Here is a 24,612-nt window from a genome sequence, read left to right on the forward strand (position 1 = left end):
GTCGGTCGAGGGGTGCGCAAGAAAGCAAGCCCAAGACCGAACCCGACTTTTCAGCTCTTTTGGTTGCCCTGCATGAAAAGGTGGACGGACTCGTAACACTCAAGCATACTGTTGAAAGTATCGAACAATCAGTTCAGTTAATGTCCAGTCAGTATGACGAGATACTGGCACACATCCGTCGTCAGGACAAAGAAATAGGCGAGCTGAAGAAACGTGTTGACAAAATCGAAAACAGCGAAACAACAAGTGATAAAGCTGATATCATGAAGGAAGTTGATCAGCTAGAATGGCAGACCAGGAAACTTAACCTTGAGTTTCATGGCATCCCCGTAACTGACAGAGAAAACCTGCTGTCAAAGGTAAATGAAGTAGCAAGAAAGATTAAGGTCCCGGAATTAACCGATAACGACATTGCTGCCATCCACAGGCTACCCGCGGCAAAGGGTAAGGTGCCAGGGATCATCGTCCGTTTTGTTAGGCAGTCGGTAAAGGAAGCAATTCTAAACCAAAGAAAGGAACTGAACACTCCAAATGAGCCACGCCACATCCTTGAGAACCTAACGAAAAGAAACAGAACATTGCTGTCCAACGTGAAAAGCTGGGCACTGATACATGGCTTCAAGTATGCGTGGCATCGAAATGGGAACGTCTACGTTCGTCAGACAGACGGTCAAAACGCTATCATCATTCGCCATCAAAGTGATTTAGATAAGCTTGCTTAGGTCCCTCGATCCCCGATTTTAACCATGGCTCCAAAGTTCACCATGGCTGACGCAAATTACGTTTTGCCATCAGATGTTTTGAAGTTATCTGCCAAGGAATACTCTAATTTTCTTAAGTTTTTTCATCTCAATGTGCAATCCGCGAAAAATAAAGTCGCTGAACTTGAAACATTGTTCGCCGAATTCCAGTCCCAATTTGACTTTGTGATGTTAACGGAAACTTGGTATGTTGACAATTCAAACACCTTGAATTTGAATTTGTACAGTAATTTTCATCTGAACAGAACTGTCGGTCGAGGCGGTGGAGTTTCAATAATGGTAAAAAGGGAACTTTCGTGTGAACTTTTGTCGGCCTATTCATGCATCCATCCAGATTATGAAATTCTGTCATTAAGATACGACAAAACCATTGTTTCTGTTGTTTACCGCCCCCCATCTGGAGACCTTCGCAATTTTTTTGCCTTGTTGGAATCTTTTCTGGCCTTCGTTGGTGATAACATGTACGGTGTTGTACTTGGCGGTGACTTTAATATCAACATGCTAGCTGATACAGCAGCTAAGCGAAAAATGGAACAACTCATTCAGTCCTTCGGATGTACAAATGTTATCAGCTCTCCTACCCGCGTTACCACCACGTCTGTGACGCTTCTTGACTTATTCATAACAAATAGATACACATCATCATGCAAAGCCGGTGTAATATGCACAGATATTAGTGACCATAATGCCATATACTTCTGCGTTGAGAACAACAACGCACGTCCCAAGAGCGCACCTGTTTTTTACCAAGAAATAACACCTAAAACTTTAGAACTTTTTAGACACGTAATAAACAGCTTCGACTGGAGGAATGTCCTCCGAGAAACAGAACCGGATTCTGCATATAACTTATTCTTGAGTAATTTTGTGAGATTATATAATTCTACGTTCCCTCAGAAGCATCTAAGGCAGTCAAAAAAGATCCGTAAGCCATGGATAACACCTTGTTTGCTCACCAGAATCCTAGCAAAAGATAGGATGTACAAGAAGTTCCTAAAAACACGTGATCCCAATTTCTTTAAAGCATACAAAACTGTGCGTAACAAATTAAATAAAGACATCAGAGCTGCTAGAGATGAATATTGTCGCAATTCCTTCTCTAATCCAACATCAAGGACCGACATAACTTGGAAAAAGCTAAACATGTTACTAAAGCCTAGCAATCCAACTCAAGTTAAAACACTTATTCACCAAAATGAAGAATGGTCTGGCAAGAAGTTAGCAGATGGATTTAATGACTTTTTTGTGGAACTGAAAAGAAATGAATATGACGAAATGGCTTTGAATTACATAAAGTGCACCGTGGATCACACCTGTTTCTTAAGTCCTGTTACAGAGGCTGAGGTAGTGTCAGTATTTCTGGCATTAAATAACAGCGGAAGTAGCGATGCTGACGGTATTAAGATTAAACCTGTGAAACATGTCCTCGACATAATTGCACCCTATATCACACATATATTTAACCTTTGTCTAGTCAATGGCGTGTTTCCACAGAAGATGCAGACTGCGAAGGTAACAGTTGTATACAAAAAGGGAGATAAAAATGACTTTGCAAACTATAGGCCATTGTCAATATTGCCTGTTTTCTCCAAAGGGTTTGAAAAAATAATTTTGTCCCGGATGAATAACTTCTGTAATAAGCATAATATAATGACACCTTCACAATTTGGATTTCGGAAAAATCTGTCAACGGAACTCGCTTTGTTAGAACAAAAAGAATTCATTTTAAACTCTTTCGATGACAAATGCTTAGCTTTAGGAATATATGTAGATTTTTCGAAGGCCTTTGATCATCTTAACCACATGTTACTGCTTAAAAAGCTTCAGGTATATGGTTTCCGTGGACAATCCTTGTTACTTTTGAGCAGTTATCTAAAACATCGACAGCAGTATGTAGAATTAAACGGTCACCGATCAGATGTCAAAGCTATCTTATCTGGTGTGCCCCAAGGTAGCATCTTGGGCCCATTCCTTTTTAATATATATGTGAATGACATAACACAAATAGACAAAGAAACAAAAATTGTAATATATGCAGACGACACCACCTTGCTTTTTTCCGGGTCATGCGCCTCATCTATGATTGCAAAAGCAAACACAACGCTTACTCAACTTGAAAAGTGGACAAGATTTAATGCCCTCAAGATTAATACCTCAAAAACTAAAGCTATTATTTTCCGCCCCAAGAACAAGAACATCCAAAATAATGATGGTATATTTCTTGATAATTTTAAAATAGAGGTTGTTAGCTCTTTCAAAATACTAGGTGTATTTTTCAATGAGAAAATGACTTGGGACGAGCACATAAATTACATAGCATCTAAACTATCCCGTGTCATAGGAACAATTTACGCTCACAAAGACATTCTCCCTGTAAATGTGAAAATACTTTTGTATAAGTCATTGTTCTGCTCGCATCTTAATTACTGTCACTTGGTATGGGGAAATACATCTTTCACAAACCTCCGAAAATTACTTACCCAACAAAAAAGAATTCTTAGAATAGTATATAATGTAGCATATGACCACCCATCCAAACCACTTTTCGAGAAAGGGGACATAATGCCAATTAATGATTTATATGCATACTACTTACTCTTTAAATACAAAACCGAAAATAAAAACAATACTCCTTTCATTGCCACACTGGCTTCATTATGCAAAAAACACGCATCGTACAAAACAAGAAACAACGAAATATGGCACATTTATGCATACAGAACAGGGTATGGCAAACAGATGCTTAGGTATAGTCTACCGCACTATCTTAACCTCTGTCATAGTCACAACATGACTGTTGAGCACTCGAAAAAAAAAGAGTTGCAAAACTTTGTTTCAAGTATATGTAACCGGGTGTAACTTTGAATTGTAATTTCTGTAATTTTGTATAATTTTTGTGGTTGTTATTTTGTAACTTCTAAATTGTAATTCCTGTAATTGTGTTTAAATTTATGTTATTACAATTTTGCAATTTGTAATTTTTGTGTAATTTTGCCTTTACGTTTGATTTTTTACGCGTTACAAAGTGTTACAGTTGTGTCATAAAATAGGTTCTGTTCATGCTTCCTTTATTTCGTTAGTATTACTGCCACGTTTTTCGTTTTTCTTTTTTTCTTTTTTTTTTCTTTCTTTTTTTAAGTTTTGCCGGTATGCTGTTATGTTGTCTGCATATTTTCCCTGTACAACTTATATCTATTTTTGGGGAGGCGAGAGCTCGTCAAGCTACACCCCTAGCTTTTTCTCTCTGCCTCCCTCATCCTTGTGATGAAAAATAAAGGCATTATTATTATTATTCATAAGCGGTCCATAGACCTGCTCAAGTTTGGCATTTCTCAAGGCATTCATCCGATCAGTTTGCACCACATGTGTTCGACGCGCGATAAAAATTTTTCCGTTTCTGCGAACGACATCATGCCCGACATGACCATGTCTAATCCGATGCCCGCGGCGGGCCAGTCGGTGTCCCCGTACTTCAGCAAGGGAAGCGAGAAAACAAACAATTGGAAGACCACGATCGACGCGCGTCGTCTTCTGACCGGATGGCTCCGTCGATCGCACACTCTTCGCAAGTCTGAAATTTACGCCGACATCACGCAATCATTCATGGCCGTGTTTCAGATCGGCGCGGAAGCACTGAAGTATCAAATGAATCTGGCCAACTGTTCCATCATAGACTTCATTACCTACGTGTTCAACTTTGCCATCACCACTCATCTCGCTCGCAAGGGCGGCGGTGGCGGTCACGTAGACGATCAGCAGCAGGTGCTGCTCGAGCGTCGGCGCAAGCAGAAACAGCAGCGACACATGACTGTGGGCGACGCGTTAGAGGCGGCCGCGGATTCGCTCACGCTGTTCGACGACGACGGCAGCAGCAGCTGGGCGGACGAACCTAGACCTAGCATCATGATGCGTTTCGCCGCGATGTTTAACGATCGCATGACCGTTTACTACAACCACGGAGCGAATGCCGACAGTCAGAGAGTGTACTACAACGATCGCACCTTCTTCAACGACCACGTAGAGTTGGACCTCACCGCAGGCAATTACATGAACGTTCTTCGCATGCAACTGGAAGCCGTGGGTGCGAGAAACAGGCGATACATGGAACGCGGAGCTCATCCCAATCAGCGTCGAGATGTTGTGGCCGAAATCCTCGAAAACATGCCGTTCAAGTCTCTCAGCAGGACCACCGAATTAGTCGGCGGATCCGTGTGGGGGACCGAGATTCACATTTTACATCACGTCAGCGCCTACATAGTTCGCAACAAGAACACCGACAATTCGTACTCTGTTCATTTTTACGCTGCGCCGTCCGCCATTATTATTAACGGCAAGACGGTCGAGGACGAGCAGCAGCAACAGCAGCAGCAGCAACAACAACAACTACAACGGCACGACGAGCACAAATTCAACTTGGGCCACATCGACCGGAATATTAACGTGCAACGGGATATTTGCGTGCTGGCCACCGGTAGACCCATGGATTGGAACCAATTCGAAGTTGACTACATGTTCGACCTCCTGCAAGAAGTGGTTCCCACGTTTCTATTTGAACAACAACCCGACTCCAGTCAGTACAACCAGTTGTACGTGGTCAACAACCGCACCAAAGACGTCGAGGTGAACATGTACAGTGACAAATCCGACGTGGAAATATACAACGAAGCGATGATGCGGTACAACACCATCACGCGCACTATCCACAACGAGCTGCGATTGCGAAAGTCTCGCATCATCTCTCAGATTGCCGCGACCGAGAACGAAAGCGACAAGAGTGCTCTCCGCGAACAACTTGGCGAGGTTAACGAGTTTCTCGACAATTACGATCGATTCGTCACGTACGGCATCACTTCTGGCAGAGGAGTAGACGTCTCTTCTTCGTCTACGAGTCACTCCGCAACCCTGTTGGACATTTTCAACGACGTCAGTGTGGACGTCGGTGGAGTGTATCACTTGATCGACGGACTGGATGCTCCAAGCACCGTTTCTACCGACTTCCCTGCCATATCTTGTTCGAAGCACGGCTTCAAAGTGAAAGGGAAGGAATACATTCACGTGACAACGTAGAACACACAAATACACTCGCAAATAAAGATCTTTATTAGCATCATTTTGTGACTCTTGTTGTTCTTGTTGTCGAGCTGTCGTGTGTATTCGAAGCTCGGATATGTTGTTTGTGCTGCCTCCAAATTCTTTGAGATCATACCACATGTCTTCTTCTTCTTCTTCCTCTCCTTCTGTTGCAGTAGCGTCGTTATACACAGCACTTCGGTCTCCTCTTTTTACGTACCGACCCGACAAGTTCGAGATGTAGTATCCGATGGGTGGTAACGCTGGCGGCACGTTTTCCTTGTCACTGTCGTCGTCGTCGTCGAAGAATTCGTCATCATCTGACGACCACGAAGATACTGATGATAGACACACACTCGACATTGTCCGAGATGAGGAACAACAAGACGATGCATCATCAGACTCGCATTCGTCGTCGTCGTCGTCGTCGTTGTGTGACAGTGACAATAGTTGATTTCGCCATTTGCGCAGAGGATTGAGAAAGTAACGATCCAGTCGTCCGTCTCTCAGTGCTTGCTTTTTGAGCCGCTGTTGCTGTGCCATTGCTGTGTTGTCAATCGTTGTCGTCGTCATTTTCTTTTTCTTCTTCTTCTTCTTCGCTGATGTTGTTGGTTACGAAATCGTTTTCTTCTTCCTCCTCATCCGATGCCTTATGGTCGTCGTCATCGGTGTCCTCATCGGGTTTAGCCGAGTCCTCACTGGTCGAAACGATTCTCCTTTTTCTCACTTTAGTATTGCATCTTTCATCGGATTCACTGTCTTCCTCGTCCTGTTCGCTGTTACTTATAGCGTGGTGGTCCGTTTCCGATGTAGCAATGGCGGAAACGTTGTTGGTGTTGTTCGCTTCCTCCTCGATGTCGTCGTCGTCGTCGGCGGCGGCGCCGTCTTGCACACCCAGACAATTTTTGAACCGCTCGTAACTCTGCATGGCCGACTTGAATCGGTCCTGTGACATGAGCTCTATGTACGTGGTGTTAATGTCCATGCTGGTGTACTCTTCGTAGTCGGAACCGTACAGAGTGGGGTCTGCGCCCTCGACCGGTTTCATGAACTTTCGTCTCATGTAATCGTCCACGTTCTCCTCGGGCTTCATGTCGTCGAAGACGCTATCGTACTGCTTGATGTGGCTGTCGTCGGTCATGGCCTGAAGCACCACTTGTCCGTTGATGGCATTGGCGACTCTCGCATTGAAGTGGTCGATGAGCATGAATCCGTAGATTACGCTCGTGCCGTACGGAACTTCTCGAGCCTTGTTTGTGTAGGGCACGCTTTTGAGACCCATTTGCAGCAGAGCGTTCTCGAATTTAGACAGAGTCGTGAGTTCGTTAGAGACGTCGCTCTCGATGGTGTTCACCCGGTTCTGAGCAAAGTACGAGCCGTACATGATGCGGCTGTATATCTTGCGCACGCTGGCAAAATCGTTGCACGCCAGCGCTCGCAGTTCTTCGACGACGACGAAACATCTGCTGTCCCGCACTCTGACGATCTTGTTCAGCACCACGGCGTGCATCATGTCTTTGAATGTGGACAGCTGAGAGTAGACTCGATGCGTGGTCGCGTCAAACTCGTTGGCGCAAGCGTCCACGGTGTCCACCGTCACTCCTTTCATGGCAGGAATGATTTGCGTAGTTAGGATTCTGATGAGCGCGGCACCCAACTTCTCCATCACCTTCGAATCCATGAGATTCTTATCGGCCAACATTTGTCTCAACGCGGGCAGATTCTTCAGTAACGGGGCGGAATAGTGTTTAGTGACCAGAGGATACGCGGGCAGCAGCGCGTCCATCGCCTTCAGACCGACGCCGACCTCGCCGAACATGCAGTTGGCGACCAAGTTCTTTTGCCAAAAGTTACGGTTGCTTCAAATATTATTACACAAACAACACAGAAGCCCGCAACATCTACAACAACACCTGCACCTCCTTTGCCTTCAGCAAATTCTAATACAACTACACCAACAACACAGAAGCCCGTAACATCTACAACAACCCTATTGAAAAAACTCTGCGTGAGTTTGCACGAGAACAGTGATTTTTGTATGATCACGTTCATTTTGCACACAAATGCGCAGAAATTGTGCGTTACCTGTACGCATTCTGTGCGTCCTGTGTGTACATATGCGCGTACTGTGAGCTGATAGACGTTCACGCACACTCTTTGCGTGTAAAAAATCGTGGACTCTCGTGGAGAACTCTCTGTACGTGGACATCTGCGTGCTGAGAGGGGGCTTGCCGAAGCTGTGCGTGCTTATGTGCGTACTGAGCAAGCTCAGTGAGGCTGCGTGTGGCCATGTGTGTGTTTGCTTGCTTAGTAGCAACTTGTCGAGACTGTAAAGGCCCATTTAGGGTGAAAGCAAACAAGGTTCGAGCATTCAGTTAATGATTACTTCTCAATAATGAGCAATAAGCTCACGTTTTGCTGTTTTATAATTTTCGTCTTGGCGTAAGTACCCATTAATCATTTTCAACTTCAGCAAACAAATAACCAAAAAATTATCTTTTAGTGCAAAATGGTTTCCTTGGATACTGCAGGGACCTGTACATGACAACATGCACACTGAGCAAGAGCTTGTCAACATTGCAAGTTTACAGTAAAATAATGTAAAAAACAAGCTGCTAATGACTCTTACAGCATCCTTCAGTTCTTCCTTTAACCAATCCTGAAAGTTACAGATATCTTATAGATGCATGATGAAAGCCATCCCGAGCACTTATGTTGTTGCCCGTCATGCAGACAGCCATATTTCGAAATCAGAAGCAACACAACCATTTGTTGCTTGCACTCGAAAGGAGTCAATCAATGGAATAACTCTGAAAGGGCAACAGTGTTTGTTAGGTGCAACAAACAAGCTTGGGGATATAATCAGGTTCAATCAAACATGACGTGCAGAAAGCGAATTGTGAGCTGTAACAGGAATGTTACGAGGCAATTTCCAAAACCATTTCCAAAGCAATTTCCAAAGTCATTAGCATAAATTTACATACACGTAAAAAGGCCATGTAAGCCTACACGAAAAGACAGTTTTGAATTCACAGTTGGTGTCAAAAGTTCAGAAATTAGTGCCCTCTCTCAAATTCAGTGACAAATCACAGATCGATTAATTAATTCCCAGTATGGCTCCAGAACAAATCCAATGAATCTCAAATGTGCGAAGTATATATACCACACATGTTGCCTGATTAGCACCAGCATTGCATGATGCATGACGAAGTATCACACTCTTCATTCTTTATCAATCTGTTTTGAAATTTGCACTACCACAAAGACCATCTGGATGTGCTATTATTCCGTCATATTGCTGAGAGTCACATTCGGAGACCAAGAGCAACACAACAGTGTGCTGCACATGAGTGGATATAATGCACTGGGACAACTGTGCACAGTAAGGAACGCTTGTAAGGCGTCAGGTATTTGCTTGGGGAATGTAATCGAGTTCAGTCATGTTTCATGTGTAGAAAGGAAGATAAAAGTTGTAGCAGAACTATGAAATCCAACATCCAATACTGAACTTCCCCAGGTGATCTACACACACATAAAAAGCACGAAAGGATAAGCTCAGCGGTACTGTTAAGTTTGATGCCCTTTGAGGTTTGACTTGCGCGTCTGTATGCAACCATCAGATACCATCTTGAAGTTACCAGAATGCCCAAAACAACTTTGTTGAACTGTTCTACTCTAAACTGAAATACTTTTCGTTAAAACATTTTTTTTTGCGACATGCTGTGTAGCTAATTATAAAATAAAGAAAAGAAGCTGATAAAATTTTCTCATCTCAAACGTACTGATAAGTACACAAATCTGAGTGCTTTCAAGAGAGGTGACGCACCCGGTATTCAGTGTCCAGAAGCATACATAATGCTGCAGAATCCTATAGCAAGAAAATTTCTTTTAGTTGACAGATGGCTATGTCTGGTTACAAAGTCAATACCAAGTAAGGCACATATCCTAACCTGCAATTACAGGAAGCTGCACGTGCTTCATAGGCTGTAACTCCGCCAATAACTACTACATATTTCCCACCTCTAGCACGAGTGCGGAATCAATATACAGCATGGAAACAGCAGTTTTGTTGCTTTAGCTTCTTTACTATGCTGTTTAGGCAAGGGACGAGTTGAAATATTTGCATGGGCAGTTCTCGATTGAAGTAACGTAAAAAACATCCGCACTCCTTTCTGCTGAAGCGACTGGTGGACCACTTTTGCATGTCGCATCTCGTATGACTTGCTAAGGGTCCAGACTGACACACGCACTTCGTCAAACCTTCACACAAAACACTCTTCGCTTTTGCTATAAGCTCCGGCCACAGGCAGTAAGTGTCCCGTCACCGTTCACATCGCAAAAGAAGGCAGCGCTCGCAGGCGGTCAGTTTGAGCTGACAGCGACAGGTGTTGCAGGCACACCGCCGACTAAGTTTCCAAGGAAGCCACACTGTAGAAGGGCGCCGTCTTGTAATCGAAACACACCACAGAAACAATGGCCACTGTCGCTGCTTATGAGCCAGGCATTTTTGCAACGAAGTTAGCAGTGCAATAGGCCGAAAGGTTCGACTCATCAAACGACGGCACCGCACTGCTGACCTCATTATCGTTGTCGACCAGACATCCATAGCACATATGCCCCGACGGATCGCTTAATTGGGAGCTGCTACTACTCTTGGATGAGAGCGCGCCCACCGGCAGCACACACCGGTAATCCTTCTTCTTTTGCGATTCCAGCACAGTAACAGCGGCGCGCAAGACAGCCCAGCAGCAGCACGAGAAAACAAGCGAAGCTCACGGCGGTGATCTCAGAAACCATGCAGCATGTCGGATAGGCTTTGGATTTGACGAGCTAGACCATCCCACTCACGCACGCACGCACGCACGCACGAATGTACCGACACGCATATTAATGCGTCCATGCGTCACAAATTTCTCAAGTTTTTAATGCTAATATGTGCACAAGAACTTAATTATTTTTGTAACGAAAGTTTCATTTGGTTTTAGTTCTTTGCTATCGCACTGCCCAAAAGCATAGAGCCCGAAAGAGACGACCTGGAGGAATGCCTGGAGGCGATGCCTTTCTAAACGGGTCGAAGGAAGCCGGAACTGGCCGAAGCGCTAGCCAACGAACGCAGCGTCTGGGGAGGGACAGCATGGCGGGCCGCGGTCAGCGTTACTACGTTTGTCGTGGTCCTTTGTGGTGCCGAGGGCGTGAACGATCGCTGGCATGAGCATTTGTCACTCTTCCGATATGTGATGTGCCGACAGCAGTGAAATTCGCTGGTGCGATGTACGAAAACGTGGTAAGGTGCTGAGTAAACCTGTGTTTATAGCGTGCGTCAGCGGGCTCGACGGATAGCGCGTCGTCCTTTGCGCGCCTTCACTGGAAACGCTATGCGGACGGTGGGGCTCATTTCCTCCATGGCGGAGCAGCTGGTGGGAGACCACTACCCGGGTGACATCTCGCATCTTGGGGGTAAGTTAATTTTCTTCGAACCTGTTCATTATTTCAAAGCCTTTGCGCACAACTGGCCACGTCAACACAGCTAGTACAGAGACGCGAAGACGCAGTGCGTATCGCGGCAGCACGCAGCGCTGAAAGGTTGTTTGCTGGCGGCACACGGGCATGAATGCGCGTGTAGTGTCAGTGGTCACACGGTCATGGTCAGTATGCCATGCAAATATGCACAGCTGATCCGATCGCGGGGTGCACGATATCGGCGCCGTACTGCCGCCGTACTGCCATTCATCTCTCGCCGAGAATGGAATATGTGCCCACCAATAGATCTTCGGCCCGGGCTTTACATTCTCGCCGCATGTTACGCTGTAATTGAAGTAACAGCGCTCGAGCAGTTTAACTACGTAGACTGCGATTCAGCTGTATGCGTTTGGATTGAGCTTCCTCCTCTTTCACTTGTATTTCACTTGTACTTTTATAAATTGTGTATTTAAGGTACGAAGCTCCATATGATCCAGCTGCGTTCGTACTTATAGCCGAGCCAGTGTAGTCGAGCCTTGAATAGCAGAACGGTGAGATAAAAACAAATTGCTCTGAAGTTTTTCGCCTCTATTTTGGCATTCGCTTTTTCATACTTTGGCTCGGAGCTGAAATGGTACAAACAACTGCAAAATGCACACAGGTGCCCTAGCTCCATTTGCCCTAAATCCCGAAGTTGCAGTGAAATTTAAGGGTAATTGAGCCTTTAATATGTACGAAGAATAAACTTGATTGTTTCATGATTATAACCAATGGCGCAAATAAATCTGACTTTGACTTAAATATGCTGAGGTACCTCTCCAATACCTTATTTGATGTTAAAGGAAAAAGTGTGGTTTTTCTGCAATTGGCACTATTAATTCATCATACCTGTGAGAATGTGAAATCATTGCTAATCATGCCAGATTTCAAATTGAGGGACGCATGCAGAATTTGAAGCAAACCAGCCTTCTACTGAAAATATCGTCCTGCTGTGGTCTGTTCTTTTGAATGGTGGCATGTATTGTAGAAACGATGCTGGATATCGATATGCAAGTGATGTCTCGTCTGAGGCTAGGTTGTGAATGACTGCCGTGGTTATGAATTTCTTGTTGCCTGGCCCACTTCGAAATGTAGTTAAACAGTTGTGTTCCATTCTGCGACCGGCTCCTTTTTGTGCCTTGCACTTTGCCTTACATGCTTGATTCTAGTCCATTTTTTGCACTGTGCTGCTGTTAAATGTGTCTTTTTACCTTGCAGCAATCTCCACATAGCTTTACCAGCAATGCCTCTTCCAAGCTCTCCAGTATGGCTGTGCCAGCCTTTCACTTGGTGCTAGGATGCCCAGCAAGCAAGCAGGCTTTTGAGGTAAGCACTGAAGACATCTTCCGACACAAGTAGCTTTTATTTTCCTAGTCCACTGCTACTTGTGTGACCCCTCGAGTAAAGATCAGGTTCTTCTTCTTCTTTGCACTACAGGTGCACCGCCAGAGACGGTTGGTAACTCGAACTGAAGCTCTTCGCACCAGGGGTGCCACGTCAGAGACGCTCGTGTGATCAGTTGACACGCAGGGATAAAAAAAAGGCAATAACTGAGGTTTATGTACAGATATTTACAGCGTACAGAAGTTTAGACACTCGAGACAAATTAAACGGCAAAAGACAAACAACAAAAAGGTGGATCTGGCTAATACTAGGGGAGGCCCCTACTCGGCGTGGCCGAAGATGCGTTGCATCTCACCTTAGCCCAGAACCCCGCTTCCAGCTCCGGGGCCCGGTTTTAAAGCCCTAAAGGCCCGGCCCACATTCCATAGCTTCCAATCATATTGTGCTCTCAACATGATTGGTTCTTCAAGAGCCTGGCCAGCCCTCCAGCTGCCGTAAAATAGAGCTCTCTCTCCACCACAAAATAAAAACAAACACAAATAGACATCCGTGCCAGCACGTGTGCGAATCAGTACTGCGGGTGGGGGGACACCCGTATACCTGCCGGCGCGTTCGCGAGCGGCCGCGTTCCAAGAAAGGAGACGCTTCGCTTTGAGCACCCCCAGCCGCGTTCCGATGACCCCGCGAACGCTACCGAACCCTTACACGCCCTTCCCAAGATTCTACAAAGGGCTCAAATGCCACTTTTAGAATTATAACAAAGGGATCGGTACGGGTCACAAAACCACCCTGTGGGTGACATACCGCAGCTACACCAGCGCTGGCACCAACAAAAACAAAACCAAAAACAAAATGCAAAATGCACACACAACATCAGCAAATTCCACAAATTCACACGGTGGCATGCCTGCCGTGCGCCGTAACACGCGTCCAAGTTGGTGCGTTGCACCCAGTTCACCAGCATGCACACCCGCGTCCTGCTCGACACACACACCGACACTCACAACTAGAGCGTTCAGTAGCACTGATATGGGCCACGTGAGCCTCCTTAGTCGCACCGAGCGTCCCTGTGCGCGTTCGAGCCCACACGTGCCTCATTCGACACGATTAACACCTAATGGCCACTATGCTCGTCAGGCTGGTGCCACAGCGGGGCGTGAACTGAAAAGACGGTGCCCTCCAGGATCAAAAACGTCCTGGTCATCGATAGGTGAAAATCTCTGACCATGCGACGCACTTGAGAGCACTCTCTCTCCGGCGCACCAGTACGACACGCGTGGTGCGTAAAGAGCATAGCCCCTGGCCCGTCCAAATATAGCAGTACAGCCAGTCTCGCTACACTTGATACGCCGACCTCTAGCACGGAACATACTGTTCCTCGCGTCGACTTTCAGCGTGAAAACCACGCACCTGCCTCCTGCCACTCCACCTCGCCCGGGGTTATCTGCACCTTTACTGCACGAGCAAACTTTGAAACCGCCGCTCCGTGCTTGATCAGCGCCCGCTGGCCCCGTGGCATAGTCTGACTCCGAGGCTCCATGAGCTTCCTGACAGTCACTTGACCCGGGCTTGCCTTGCGGCAAGTCGCCACACCTTTCCGGGTCCTCAACTGACCTGGTCGGGCACACACCGGGTGCGTTCATCTGCGCGGCGTTCTGCCCGGTCGGCCCAACAGGCCCACCTCCGCTCTTTGCCTCGGATGAAGGGCTCTTGCCACCAGAAACGCTACGGGGCACTTCATGCTCCATAGCCGACACAGTGTGCGGTTGCGGCGACGCCAGACTTCCTCCTTTCACTCGCTCGCCGATCTGACGTCTGTCCTCACCGACCGTTTCCTGCTGCACGAAATGCTCTTTTTCACAGCTTGCTTGGGACTGCGTTTTCGGAATTGTCAGAGTGACTTCCAACAATCCTGAACTCGCGTCCGCGTCCCTGGTCTCATTAGGGGTTGAGCTAACTTGTGCAGCTGGATCGTCGGAGTGCGCGTTCACCGCCTCGACTACCGCGACGCTGCGTTCCGTCACGATACTTTCTTCACGAGAGATTGCACTTTCGTGGAAAGCTGGCTCCCTCTTTTCTTCTGCCTGGCTGTTTTCTTGACCTGTGCTTGACAGGTATATTCCTTTGTCTTCCAGCACAGGCGGCCTCGCCTCTCGAGACTCGGAGTAGTTGTCCCTCGCTAGTTCACTAGCTCTCTTAGACTCCTTGAGCTCAGCGAGCTCCAGCGCTAGCTGCTGGCGCTTTGCTTCTAATTCCTCCAAGACGCACTTAACATCCTGAGGTTTCTCCTCGCACAGTGGCGCCTTTCCTCCATTTACTTTCGCAAGTTCAGCCTGAAAGTACGCTAAGCGCGCCTTCGCTAATTCCACTTGGTACCTCACATCAAGTGAGGGCAGGCTTGGATAGCTCTCCATACCGCCTTCCGTACCCCTCAGATGTCCTATCGGCTCGAACACAGGGACGTGAACAATGCGACCAAGGAAACTCACGGTTTCGATGCGTCGATCCGCATTGCCAGCTCCTTGGCGTCGGGGTCCACCGCCACTTTCCCCGGACGCTGCGATGAGCTGTCGCACGCCGCTGGTCCGCCGCCGGTGATCGTCGAGTTCCCGACGCGCTGCTTCCTTGACGCGGGGCATGTCCCGCGTCGCTGGACTACTGCCGTGGTCCTTGCGTCCTTGCCGCCGTGTCTCCGCAGGTCCGTTCACGATCGCTGACCTGTCGCCTTGTCGTCACCTTTCTCCCTGCCTTGTCTTCTTCCTGCGCCGTCTTCCGATGGCCGCAGGATCCTGTCGACTGCGCCAGTAAAGATCAGGTTCTTCTTCTTCTTTGCACTACAGGTGCACCGCCAGAGACGGTTGGTAACTCGAACTGAAGCTCTTCGCACCAGGGGTGCCACGTCAGAGACGCTCGTGTGATCAGTTGACACGCAGGGATAAAAAAAGGCAATAACTGAGGTTTATGTACAGATATTTACAGCGTATAGAAGTTTAGACACTCGAGACAAATTAAACGGCAAAAGACAAACAACAAAAAGGTGGATCTGGCTAATACTAGGGGAGGCCCCTGCTCGGCGTTGCCGAAGATGCGTTGCATCTGACCTTAGCGCAGAACCCCGCTTCCAGCTCCGGGGCCCGGTTTTAAAGCCCTAAAGGCCCGGCCCACATTCCATAGCTTCCAATCATGCTGCGGTCTCAACATGATTGGTTCTTCAAGGGCATGTCCAGCCCTCCGGCTTCAACAAGGTAAAACCACCCTCTCTACCACTAAATAAACAAAAACAAACACAAATAGACATCCGTGCCAGCACGTGTGCGAATCAGTACCGCGGGTGGGGGGACACCCGTATACCTGCCTCCGCGTTCGCGAGCGGCCGCGTTCCAAGAAAGGAGACGCTTCGCTTTGAGCACCCCAGCCGCATTCTGATGACCCCCGCGAACGCTACCGAACCCTTACACCTCGTTATGTTGATTTTGGCAAGTTAGGTTGCCTATTAAGGGCTCTCTTTTGTTTTTCACCTGCTGCTGTGGCCTACTGCATTGGTGTTCGGCTACTGAGCCCAAAGACGCGGCATTGAATTGTGGTGGCTTCGTTTCGACAAGGCGAAATGCATATTTGCTCGTGTGTTATGCAATGTCAGTGCATGTTAAAGAATCTTTGGTGGTCGAAATTTATGCACAGCCCTCCTCTATGAATGGAGCTATTGTTCAACTTTGAGGCATTAAAGGGACACTGATGGCAAGCTGAAGTTGACCTGTGATGATGAAGTTCCGCATCCTAACCACAAAGACGACACTTTTTCTGAAAGTGGAGCTTTATAAGCCAGAGAAAGCAAAACATACAATTTTCATCAGCACCGGCTGATTTCGGAAGTAAATTGCGATGCGCTGACTCTGTTTTTTTTTTTGGCACAGATTCCAGAGGCTAGGCTGAACTGCCATTCACCTCAGAACGGTTATCATGGAGTCCTTTGTGTAGACTTCATGAGTTCAAATCGAGTGGCGGGAAAATTATTAAATGTAATTTTTGCGCCAATCATTGTGTTGATGGCCTTTGCACTGCTGTTAAAAACCGGGATAGCAGTATGGTATCCCATAAAACTAGGTTCAGGACTTGCAGGAAGTGGTTTATCACATTCCGCTATCTTGTGCAAGAAACTACTTCAGGGATATGTGCAGGTGTCTTTAATGTGTTCCTGAGTGAGCACTAACTCGTTAGGGGGAAGGCAGCTTCTAATCTGGCACTACAGTGCCAATGTCGTGAGTGTAAATCATAAGATGACCCATCAGTATGTACGCCTGATTTCTGTGACACTTCAGTGGTGTATAGAAGTGGTAAACAAATCTGTAAGGTATTTGATGCATATCTCCAAGGCAACGGCTGTATGAGTAGCGAAGCCATTAGTCAATCTTCAACGGAAAGAATTTTCTCTTTTAGATGACGTGCTTGTATATCAGTGACAGTTATTTGTTGTCCTGCCTTTCGCTGGTGTGAGTCATGTGTGGCGCATCTTCATGCGAGCCTTCTTTTCCTTTACAAAAAATTCAATTGATAGTCCAACCTGTTTTCTTCTCTTTTCCTGTGTTGCATCTTTTGGCTGGTTTTAAATCTGTAACTGAGCTCAGACCGTGATAATTACAGCCGGTAAACAGGGCTACTGAATGTGAGCTTGGCATACATGCGTACTGTATGTGTGAAAGTGCAGTTTACAATATTCAGAAATGCTTGATAGCCTTACAAGAATCTAAAATTTTGTTGGAATTCCTATTTGTTCTCTGTCCAATTGTCGAGAGTTCTTCCGCTTCATCGTGTGATTAGAGCCACTTTGGTACTTAAGCTGAAATCTTTTCTTTAGCCTGCATGTTTCTCACTTTTGGGACAGAAACGTGGAGGCTAATGAAGAGAGTTCAGCTTAAAAGAGTATAGACACCTAATCTTGGTGGCATGTTTTCTTCTCTATAATGATGCGGAAGACACTACTGTGCATGAATCACCATCTGGTATTCGTGTGAGACCGCTAAATAATTTATAATCAACTTTTTCTGCCATCCTGTTTCAGTGAACAATTTGACTATGGCTATGACATCAAAGAGAGCTTATAGGTCACGTGAGGCGTGGAAAAACTGCACTTATAATCGCTGCTTCATCGTTTTAATTCGCTACAGCGCTGACGCCAGCATTCCTTAAGAGCCAGAAGTACCAATTGTATTGCAGTTTTTCATGCCTCACGTGACCAATAACCTCGCTTTGAAGTCACAGCCATCATTCAGCTGTCGAAACCGAAACAAATACAGCAGGAGAAAGAAATTTGATTATAAATTATTTAGCGGTCATAGGAGGATGCCATGTGGTAATCCGTGTATAATACTTTATGCCTTATTACAAAGAAAAAAACACGTGCCAAACGATAAGGACAGCAAAATGAGCTATGGAAAGAAAAATGATAAGTCTAACATTAAGAGACCAAAAGGGGGCGGAGTGGGTGAGGGAACAAATGCGGGTTAATGACATGCTACTTGAAATTAAGAGGAAGAAATGGGCCGGGGCGGGGCTTGTAATGGGAAGACAACATAACCGCTGGTCCTTAAGGGTAATGGAGTGGATTCCAAAAGAATGCAAGCATAGCAGGGGGCGGCAGAAAGTTAGATGGGCGGATGAGATGAAGAAGTTCGCGGGGATATGGTGGCCACACCTAGCAAAGGACAGGGTTAATGTGGAGACATGGGTGAGTCCTTTGCCCTGCAGTGGGCCTTGTCAGGCTGATGATGATGGTATGTGTCGCACCTGCTGCTTCGTGCTATCAGCTGGCCCATGCTTGGCCGACCAGACTAGCCAAATTTGTGATGTGGGTTTTCTATTGCACCTGCATTTGTGTACACAGAGGACTTGAATGGTAGCAGGCGATGCTGTGCATGTGTTCACGCCACAGCACACATGACCCACACTGAAAGCTTCTCTGCCTTTAGTAAGACAGCTGCGTCAGTCTGGGGCATAACGTATCCCAGTGCTAGAGTATGAGTAAATTGCTCTGGAATTTTAATCTGGTATCAGGTAGCATAGCGCAAAAGAAGGCTAGCGCGGCTGCCTAATATTCTCTTGGGCAGCTGTGTTGGATTTTCAGTGCCTGTTAGTGTAATCCGTGAAAGTTCACTGTAACCCATTCGTTTCGATGTAAATTAGGAAGTCCTTAGAGCCCTGTACTTTTTAATGATAATAACAAGGTAATGCAGTAATTCAATTGTACCTGTTCTCTTTCAACACAGTAAAGTGCTGCTGGGTCGAGATCACAGTTTTACTTTGTAGGTGTGCTCAGGCTGTCATCATCATCAGCAGCAGCAGCAGCAGCAGCCTGACTACACCCACTGCAGGGCAAAGCCTCTCCCATGTCTCTCCAATTTTGTCTGTCCTTTGCCACTTGCGGCCACTGTATCCCCACAAACTTCTTAATCTCATCCACCCACCATTTTTTCCTGTCTGTGTGTCTTCTTCGCCATTCTGAAATTCATTCATACAAATGGATTGATGCACGTAGTGTCAGGTGCGTAATGTGATACCACCAGCTCACCTCAAGCTTTGCTCAGATTTGCCTCATTGCTGCAGGAGCAATAAGGCAGGCTTGAGGCTGAGTGGTGCAAAAACATGATTTTTCAAGAATGTCTTTGTGGAAATTGCAATTAATCATGTGAATTTGCTTTCATTTTAGGAGCTGCACACAAGCTGTGCGCCTTTCCATGCTGATCATGCTGGCCAGGTACGCTTATGGTTACATTACTAGGTTGTTTTCATAATGGCAGTTGTGGATTTCTGTGTGGTTTTAAAACATAAATTGTATAAGTATTTGCCCTGCCACAAAAGTATAGTGGTGCATTCAAGGCCAGTGTTACAAAGGGATGTTTTGATTACTGCAAGAACTTGAAGGCCCCTGTGTGGTCACTGTGGAAGGCCCCCTCCCTACTTAGGAATTGCTATTTGGGTTACTCAGTCATTTGGCAGAGGAATAGTGTATAGAGATAAGGGATGGAAGAATGCTTCCAACTAAAGAAAAAAATCCAGCAAGCAGTCATAGAAGCAGAAGTACAAAAATGGCAAGGCTTTCTCTAATTTACATCGAATCTTTTTCACTTAGACTTCTTATTGCATAGAACGGCTGATGCTTGGCTTACACACATATTTTCTTTAGGTATGCAGTAGGTCTCACATTCTTGTATGATATGGTCACGGTGCCAAAAAATGATGGTGGTGTTAGAAAACTCGGAATATAGAGGAATTTTATTGCTGACCTTATGGAGAACTATGGTAGCTGTGCAGTCGTTATAAATATCTTCCAATATTTTCACATAACACTCTTCTACACCCTGATTCCACAATGCCTGCATGACAGCTGTGGTTCCACCGAGTCAATTGCTGTCTGGTAGTCAATGAAGGCTATATATTGGGGTTGGTTATATTCTGCCCATTTCTCTATCACCTGATTGATTGCATGAATGTGGTCTCTTGTTGAGTATCCTTTACGAAAGCCTGCCTGATCATTTGGTTGATTGAATTCGAAGGTTGTCCTGACTCTATTAGTGATTACCTTAGTAAATACCTTGTAGACAATGGATAGTAAGCTGATTGGTCTGTAAATCTTCAAGTCCTTGACATCTTCTTTCTTATGAGTTAAAATAATGTTTGCATTCTTCCAAGCTCCTGATACGCTCGTGGTCACGAGGCAAGCGTGTACAGGGTGGCTAGTTTCTCTAGCACAATCTCTCCTTCGTCCTTCAACAAATCTGCTGTTACCTGATCCTCACCAGCTGCTTTACCCCTTTGCATTGCTCCTGAGGCTTTCTTTACTTCCTCCCTCGTTACTGGCGGGATGTCCCATTGCTATGCTCTACTGCCTCTCTCCGTAACGTTCTGATTACATTCACTACTGTAGCGATTTGTGCAGAACTCTTCGGCTACTTTAACTATCTTATCCATATTGCTTATGACATTGCCCTCTTTGTCTTTTAGCGCATAAATCTGGTTTTTACCTGTGATTAGTTTTCTCTTCACTGATTTTAGGCTACCTCCATGCTTTAGAGCATGCTAGGTTTTCTCCATGTTAAACTTTCTTATGTTGGCTACCTTGCACTTATAAATAACTTCGATAGCTCTCCTAGTTCTATTCTATCTCTGAAGTTAGACGTCCTCATGCTTTGGCGTTTCTTCATCAGACCTTTCGTCTCCTGAGATACCTTGCAGGTATCCTCTCGAATGATCTGACCACCTACTTCTGCAGCACGCTCCAATGAATTTAAATATGTATTTAAAGATAACAGTTAAGGTGGGAGATTGAGCTTCGAGATTTGCACTTCATCTTGGGAGTTATGCCACTGCTACACAGAATACTTGATCGCCGTAGAGATATTTCATCATCTCGCACCAAGCTGCTGTGGCGCCACTGTCACAGTTGATAATTTTGCTGGGAAGCTGTTGTAGTGCTCACACAGTTTTGAAAAGGTGGTATTCATTGTATTTGTGCTATTGGCAACAGTGATAATATGCTTGCTGCAGTGTTTTGTGGCTAGCCTTCTTTTTTTTTTAGTGAAATAAGTTGTACATTTCATGTTGAGTATTCTTTCAGCGATTAAATTGCTTTGATTTTATTCCTTAGTGTATAGTTGCGAGTGCTCCATGTCTGAGTGCAAATTTCTACCACTGAAAAGCCTTCAAAATCTTAATAGATGTCCACACTATTCTAGGGACTCAGTGGCTATTGGAAATGCCCATTTAGCTGTATTCAAGTGCCGTTGAGTTAATAGCCATTTGAAAGCCTTCAAAATGCCTGTGTGACACGGTTATTAGATTTTGTGCAGGTTTGATGCTGAGCAGTCTGCGTGCTTGAGTCGGGTTTTCCAGTGTCTGTATTTCAAACCTGAAACTTTTCGAAATCATCATTGGTTCATTAATGGAAGAAGTACTTGTGCCCTTTTCTGGAATTTCCAGAAAACAGATTAACTGAATTTTTTTGCATATACTCCTACCTTTTTGCAGGTGCTGCATAGTGAGAACCTGTATCAAGACGCCAACCTGCTGGACTTGGAGAAACTGAAGAAATTGTTTAGCCACTGTGTGGCACCCATCATGAGGGATGTGGCATTAATAAAGCCAGTTAAGGTGACCTTATCTATGTCCTTTTGCAAGCATGCTACACACATGAGAGCCATCCCACGAAGCACCGTTTCTGCAAAGCTTGTTATCTCACAACATGCATGCTGAATGAGGCAGTGACAGACAGATGAGGAGGCCTTAATGCAGTACATTAGCGTACCGTGTTGAGCAGTGATGTAGGAGCCTTGCAGCCATGCAAGGTATTATCGGTATCATGATGGTAACTCCATTAGACACTGTCTAGTGCTCTGTGAGCCAGACTCGGCTCTTGAACATTCTGGGACTCACCCTTGGCTCTCGGACATTCTGGAAGCCTCACCCGGCTTGCGCATATTACGCGAGGATGTCTCCTGCTGTACGAGCCTTACGCGGCTTGCGCACTTATGTGAGAGATGTCTCGCGTTTGCGAGCTTGCTCGGCTTGCGCAAATTATGTGAAATATGTCTCGCGTTCTGCGACCTCGTTCAATCGTCGCATTTTGCGTGGCAATAAACACGCAAAGATAGGCACGCAGAATTCACGCTCAATATTTTCAATAGGGAACACCTGCACCTCTAAACACATCAACTACGCCTAACACCACTACAACAACTACTACTACGTCAACTACGACAAAGCCTGCAACATTGACAACGACCACGACAGTTACTCCAACTAGTACTACTACTGTGGAATCGACGGCGACAACGTTTCCAACGACGACTTTTATCATCGAAACTACACCAACAACGACTTTTGACATCGAGTCGACAACACCACCACCCATGACGACTTCTATCGGCGAGTCATCGACAATGACCGATCCAGTAACAGTAGTACAATCTCGACAAATTATTGATTCGACGACAACGACAACGACGACCCGTTCACATAAGTCGTCTACCACCACCTTTTTAATGCCGCGAACATATCGAACGATACCTGGACGCATAGAACCCTACGTTCCCAAACAACAGTACTATATAATGAAGAAGAATGGTAAGCGGTATGTTCCTTTCGAATATCCAAACAAGTATCTAATAATGGAGGAGAAAGACTGTGATTACGGTCCCATCAGTACCGAAATGTTATCCTCGATACATGACCATCATTACATTACACCGTTCATTACAAAGATGGAATACGTCGATTACCAACTAATAATGCACTGTCAAAAGATTCCCAATATAATCCAAGTAAATATCAATCTTACGTGCGAATACAACAGCACGCATGCCTGGTGGGGGGCGCCTCACATTAACCACTGGGATGCTGGCGGAACCAACACCATCGTGTATGCAAGTTGCGCTTGCGCGGTACCGCAGTCGGTAAAGGTGTGGGACAAAGTCACTGCAACGTACTTTACTCTAAATAGAGTATACGACAACAACAAGGACAAAGTTATACAACCGTACTCATCCATGAATTATTCATGTAGCAGCAGCAGCAGCAGCAGCGAGAACAACCCATCACAACTGACACTCACTTGCGATGCGGAACACTACAATTCTCTCGTAGTGAGACGAGAGAAAGCGAACGTGAGAATCAGTCGCGGCCAGCCAATATGTCCTAACAGTGTATGCGATCTAACTGAGATACGTAATCTCGTACCCGCCGTCGATTGGGACCGCGTAAACGCGAAATTTTTACAGGTGAACGAGCGCCTTGATCTGTCATGTAAGCCGGGATTGTACATCCACGATTCGTCCGTATACGTGCGATGTCTGATCGGACCGTCCTTGCGCGTTACGGGAACGTGCACGTCGTCGTGTGAAACCGCCATAACCGCGAGTCGAAAATACGATACGGTATCGTCTACAACACTCGTTGCTGACGATTGGAACTGGGGCGTCGAACAACCCACCGTCGTGTCTGCGCGATGCGTAAGATTCACAGATCGTCCGTCGGTCAATCCTTTGGCACTCACAACTTTCACTTGTTACCCCGGGTCTGGTGAGATAGAGGTGGTGAACCGTAGCGATTTCTGTTACATATTCGGCAGGTTGCTGACCAGAATCGAACTGGTTCGTGGTAGTAGACGAAAACATAAGGTTCGCATTTTCGCTGCGAACATTATCAACAACATGAACGAAAACATGAACAAGAAATATCAGAAACTATTGGACAACATGGCACATATGGACATATTTATTTCAACTTTAATACTACACGCTATACAGTTGTCGTATGGGTACGTATTCGAGTACACTGACGTGGAGCGTGCACTTAGTGTCCTGGATATGGCAGCTAGCACTTTTCTAAACATCTATAGGGATCAGTATCTCGAGACTGCCAAACGAAAGAAGGAGGAGCTTGAAGAAGAATGACAGAAGAAGGAAGAAAACGTGACGTCATTACTTGACTCGTTGTACAATAAAAATATTTTTTTTTTACACATGCGGTGGTGGTGTTGTTTTTGGGAAAAAAAATGGTGCGATTTTCGCCCACCATCATACGCTTGATGTACAAATCACCTCTGTACATCAGTAAACATGCCAAATCCATCAATAGAATGGTGGGATCGCTCGCAAAATTACCCAAGGGTCTGAACATCGTGAAGGTGGTGCCAAAGGGCAACGGTCTAGTGAACGTTCTTTTACGGAGTGGAAAATGGGTGATAGGCGTAGTATTCTCGAAACTTCTCGCCGCTCTCAAGAGTGGACTCGCGCAACTCAAGAAGATTCTCGGACCGGCGTACGAAGCGTCTCAGGCAGCACTCAACAAGGTGGCTGCGCGACTCAAGACCATTCGATTGAACAAGTCCGCGACGGCAGCCGCAGAACGACAAGATACAGTGATCGCGCTCGAAAAGGGCGTCAAT

The 24,612-nt window shown here is 45.9% G+C and overlaps 1 protein-coding gene across 2 annotated transcripts; it reads left to right on the forward strand.

Annotated features, from left to right (window-relative positions):
* The first annotated feature begins 9,532 nt into the window (after positions 1-9,532).
* Positions 9,533-22,345, forward strand: LOC149325775 (uncharacterized). Of its 2 annotated transcripts, XM_089562770.1 has the most exons (4): positions 9,533-11,288; positions 12,549-12,656; positions 19,378-19,425; positions 21,696-22,345. In XM_089562770.1, exons 2-4 carry the CDS (start codon positions 12,597-12,599, stop codon positions 21,918-21,920), a joined length of 333 nt encoding a protein of 110 aa, XP_089418896.1. In that variant the 5' UTR covers positions 9,533-11,288; positions 12,549-12,596; the 3' UTR covers positions 21,921-22,345. The 2 variants fall into 2 exon arrangements, with proteins under 2 accessions (XP_089418896.1, XP_089418897.1); XM_089562771.1 differs by lacking the exon at positions 19,378-19,425.
* Positions 22,346-24,612: the final 2,267 nt, after the last annotated feature.

Source organism: Amblyomma mixtum, chromosome 10 (assembly GCF_055824585.1).
Source record: "Amblyomma mixtum isolate Tamu chromosome 10, ASM5582458v1, whole genome shotgun sequence".
NCBI lineage: Eukaryota > Metazoa > Arthropoda > Arachnida > Ixodida > Ixodidae > Amblyomma > Amblyomma mixtum.

What these genes read in the sequence shown, in the direction of transcription:
- LOC149325775 (XM_089562770.1), top strand. Translation starts at nt 12,597, where the DNA reads ATGGCTGTGCCAGCCTTTCACTTGGTGCTAGGATGCCCAGCAAGCAAG. An exon ending in CAAGCAAGCAGGCTTTTGAG is followed by an intron (nt 12,657 to 19,377) that starts GTAAGCACTGAA and finishes CTTTCATTTTAG; the next exon opens with GAGCTGCACACAAGCTGTGC. An exon ending in ATGCTGATCATGCTGGCCAG is followed by an intron (nt 19,426 to 21,695) that starts GTACGCTTATGG and finishes ACCTTTTTGCAG; the next exon opens with GTGCTGCATAGTGAGAACCT.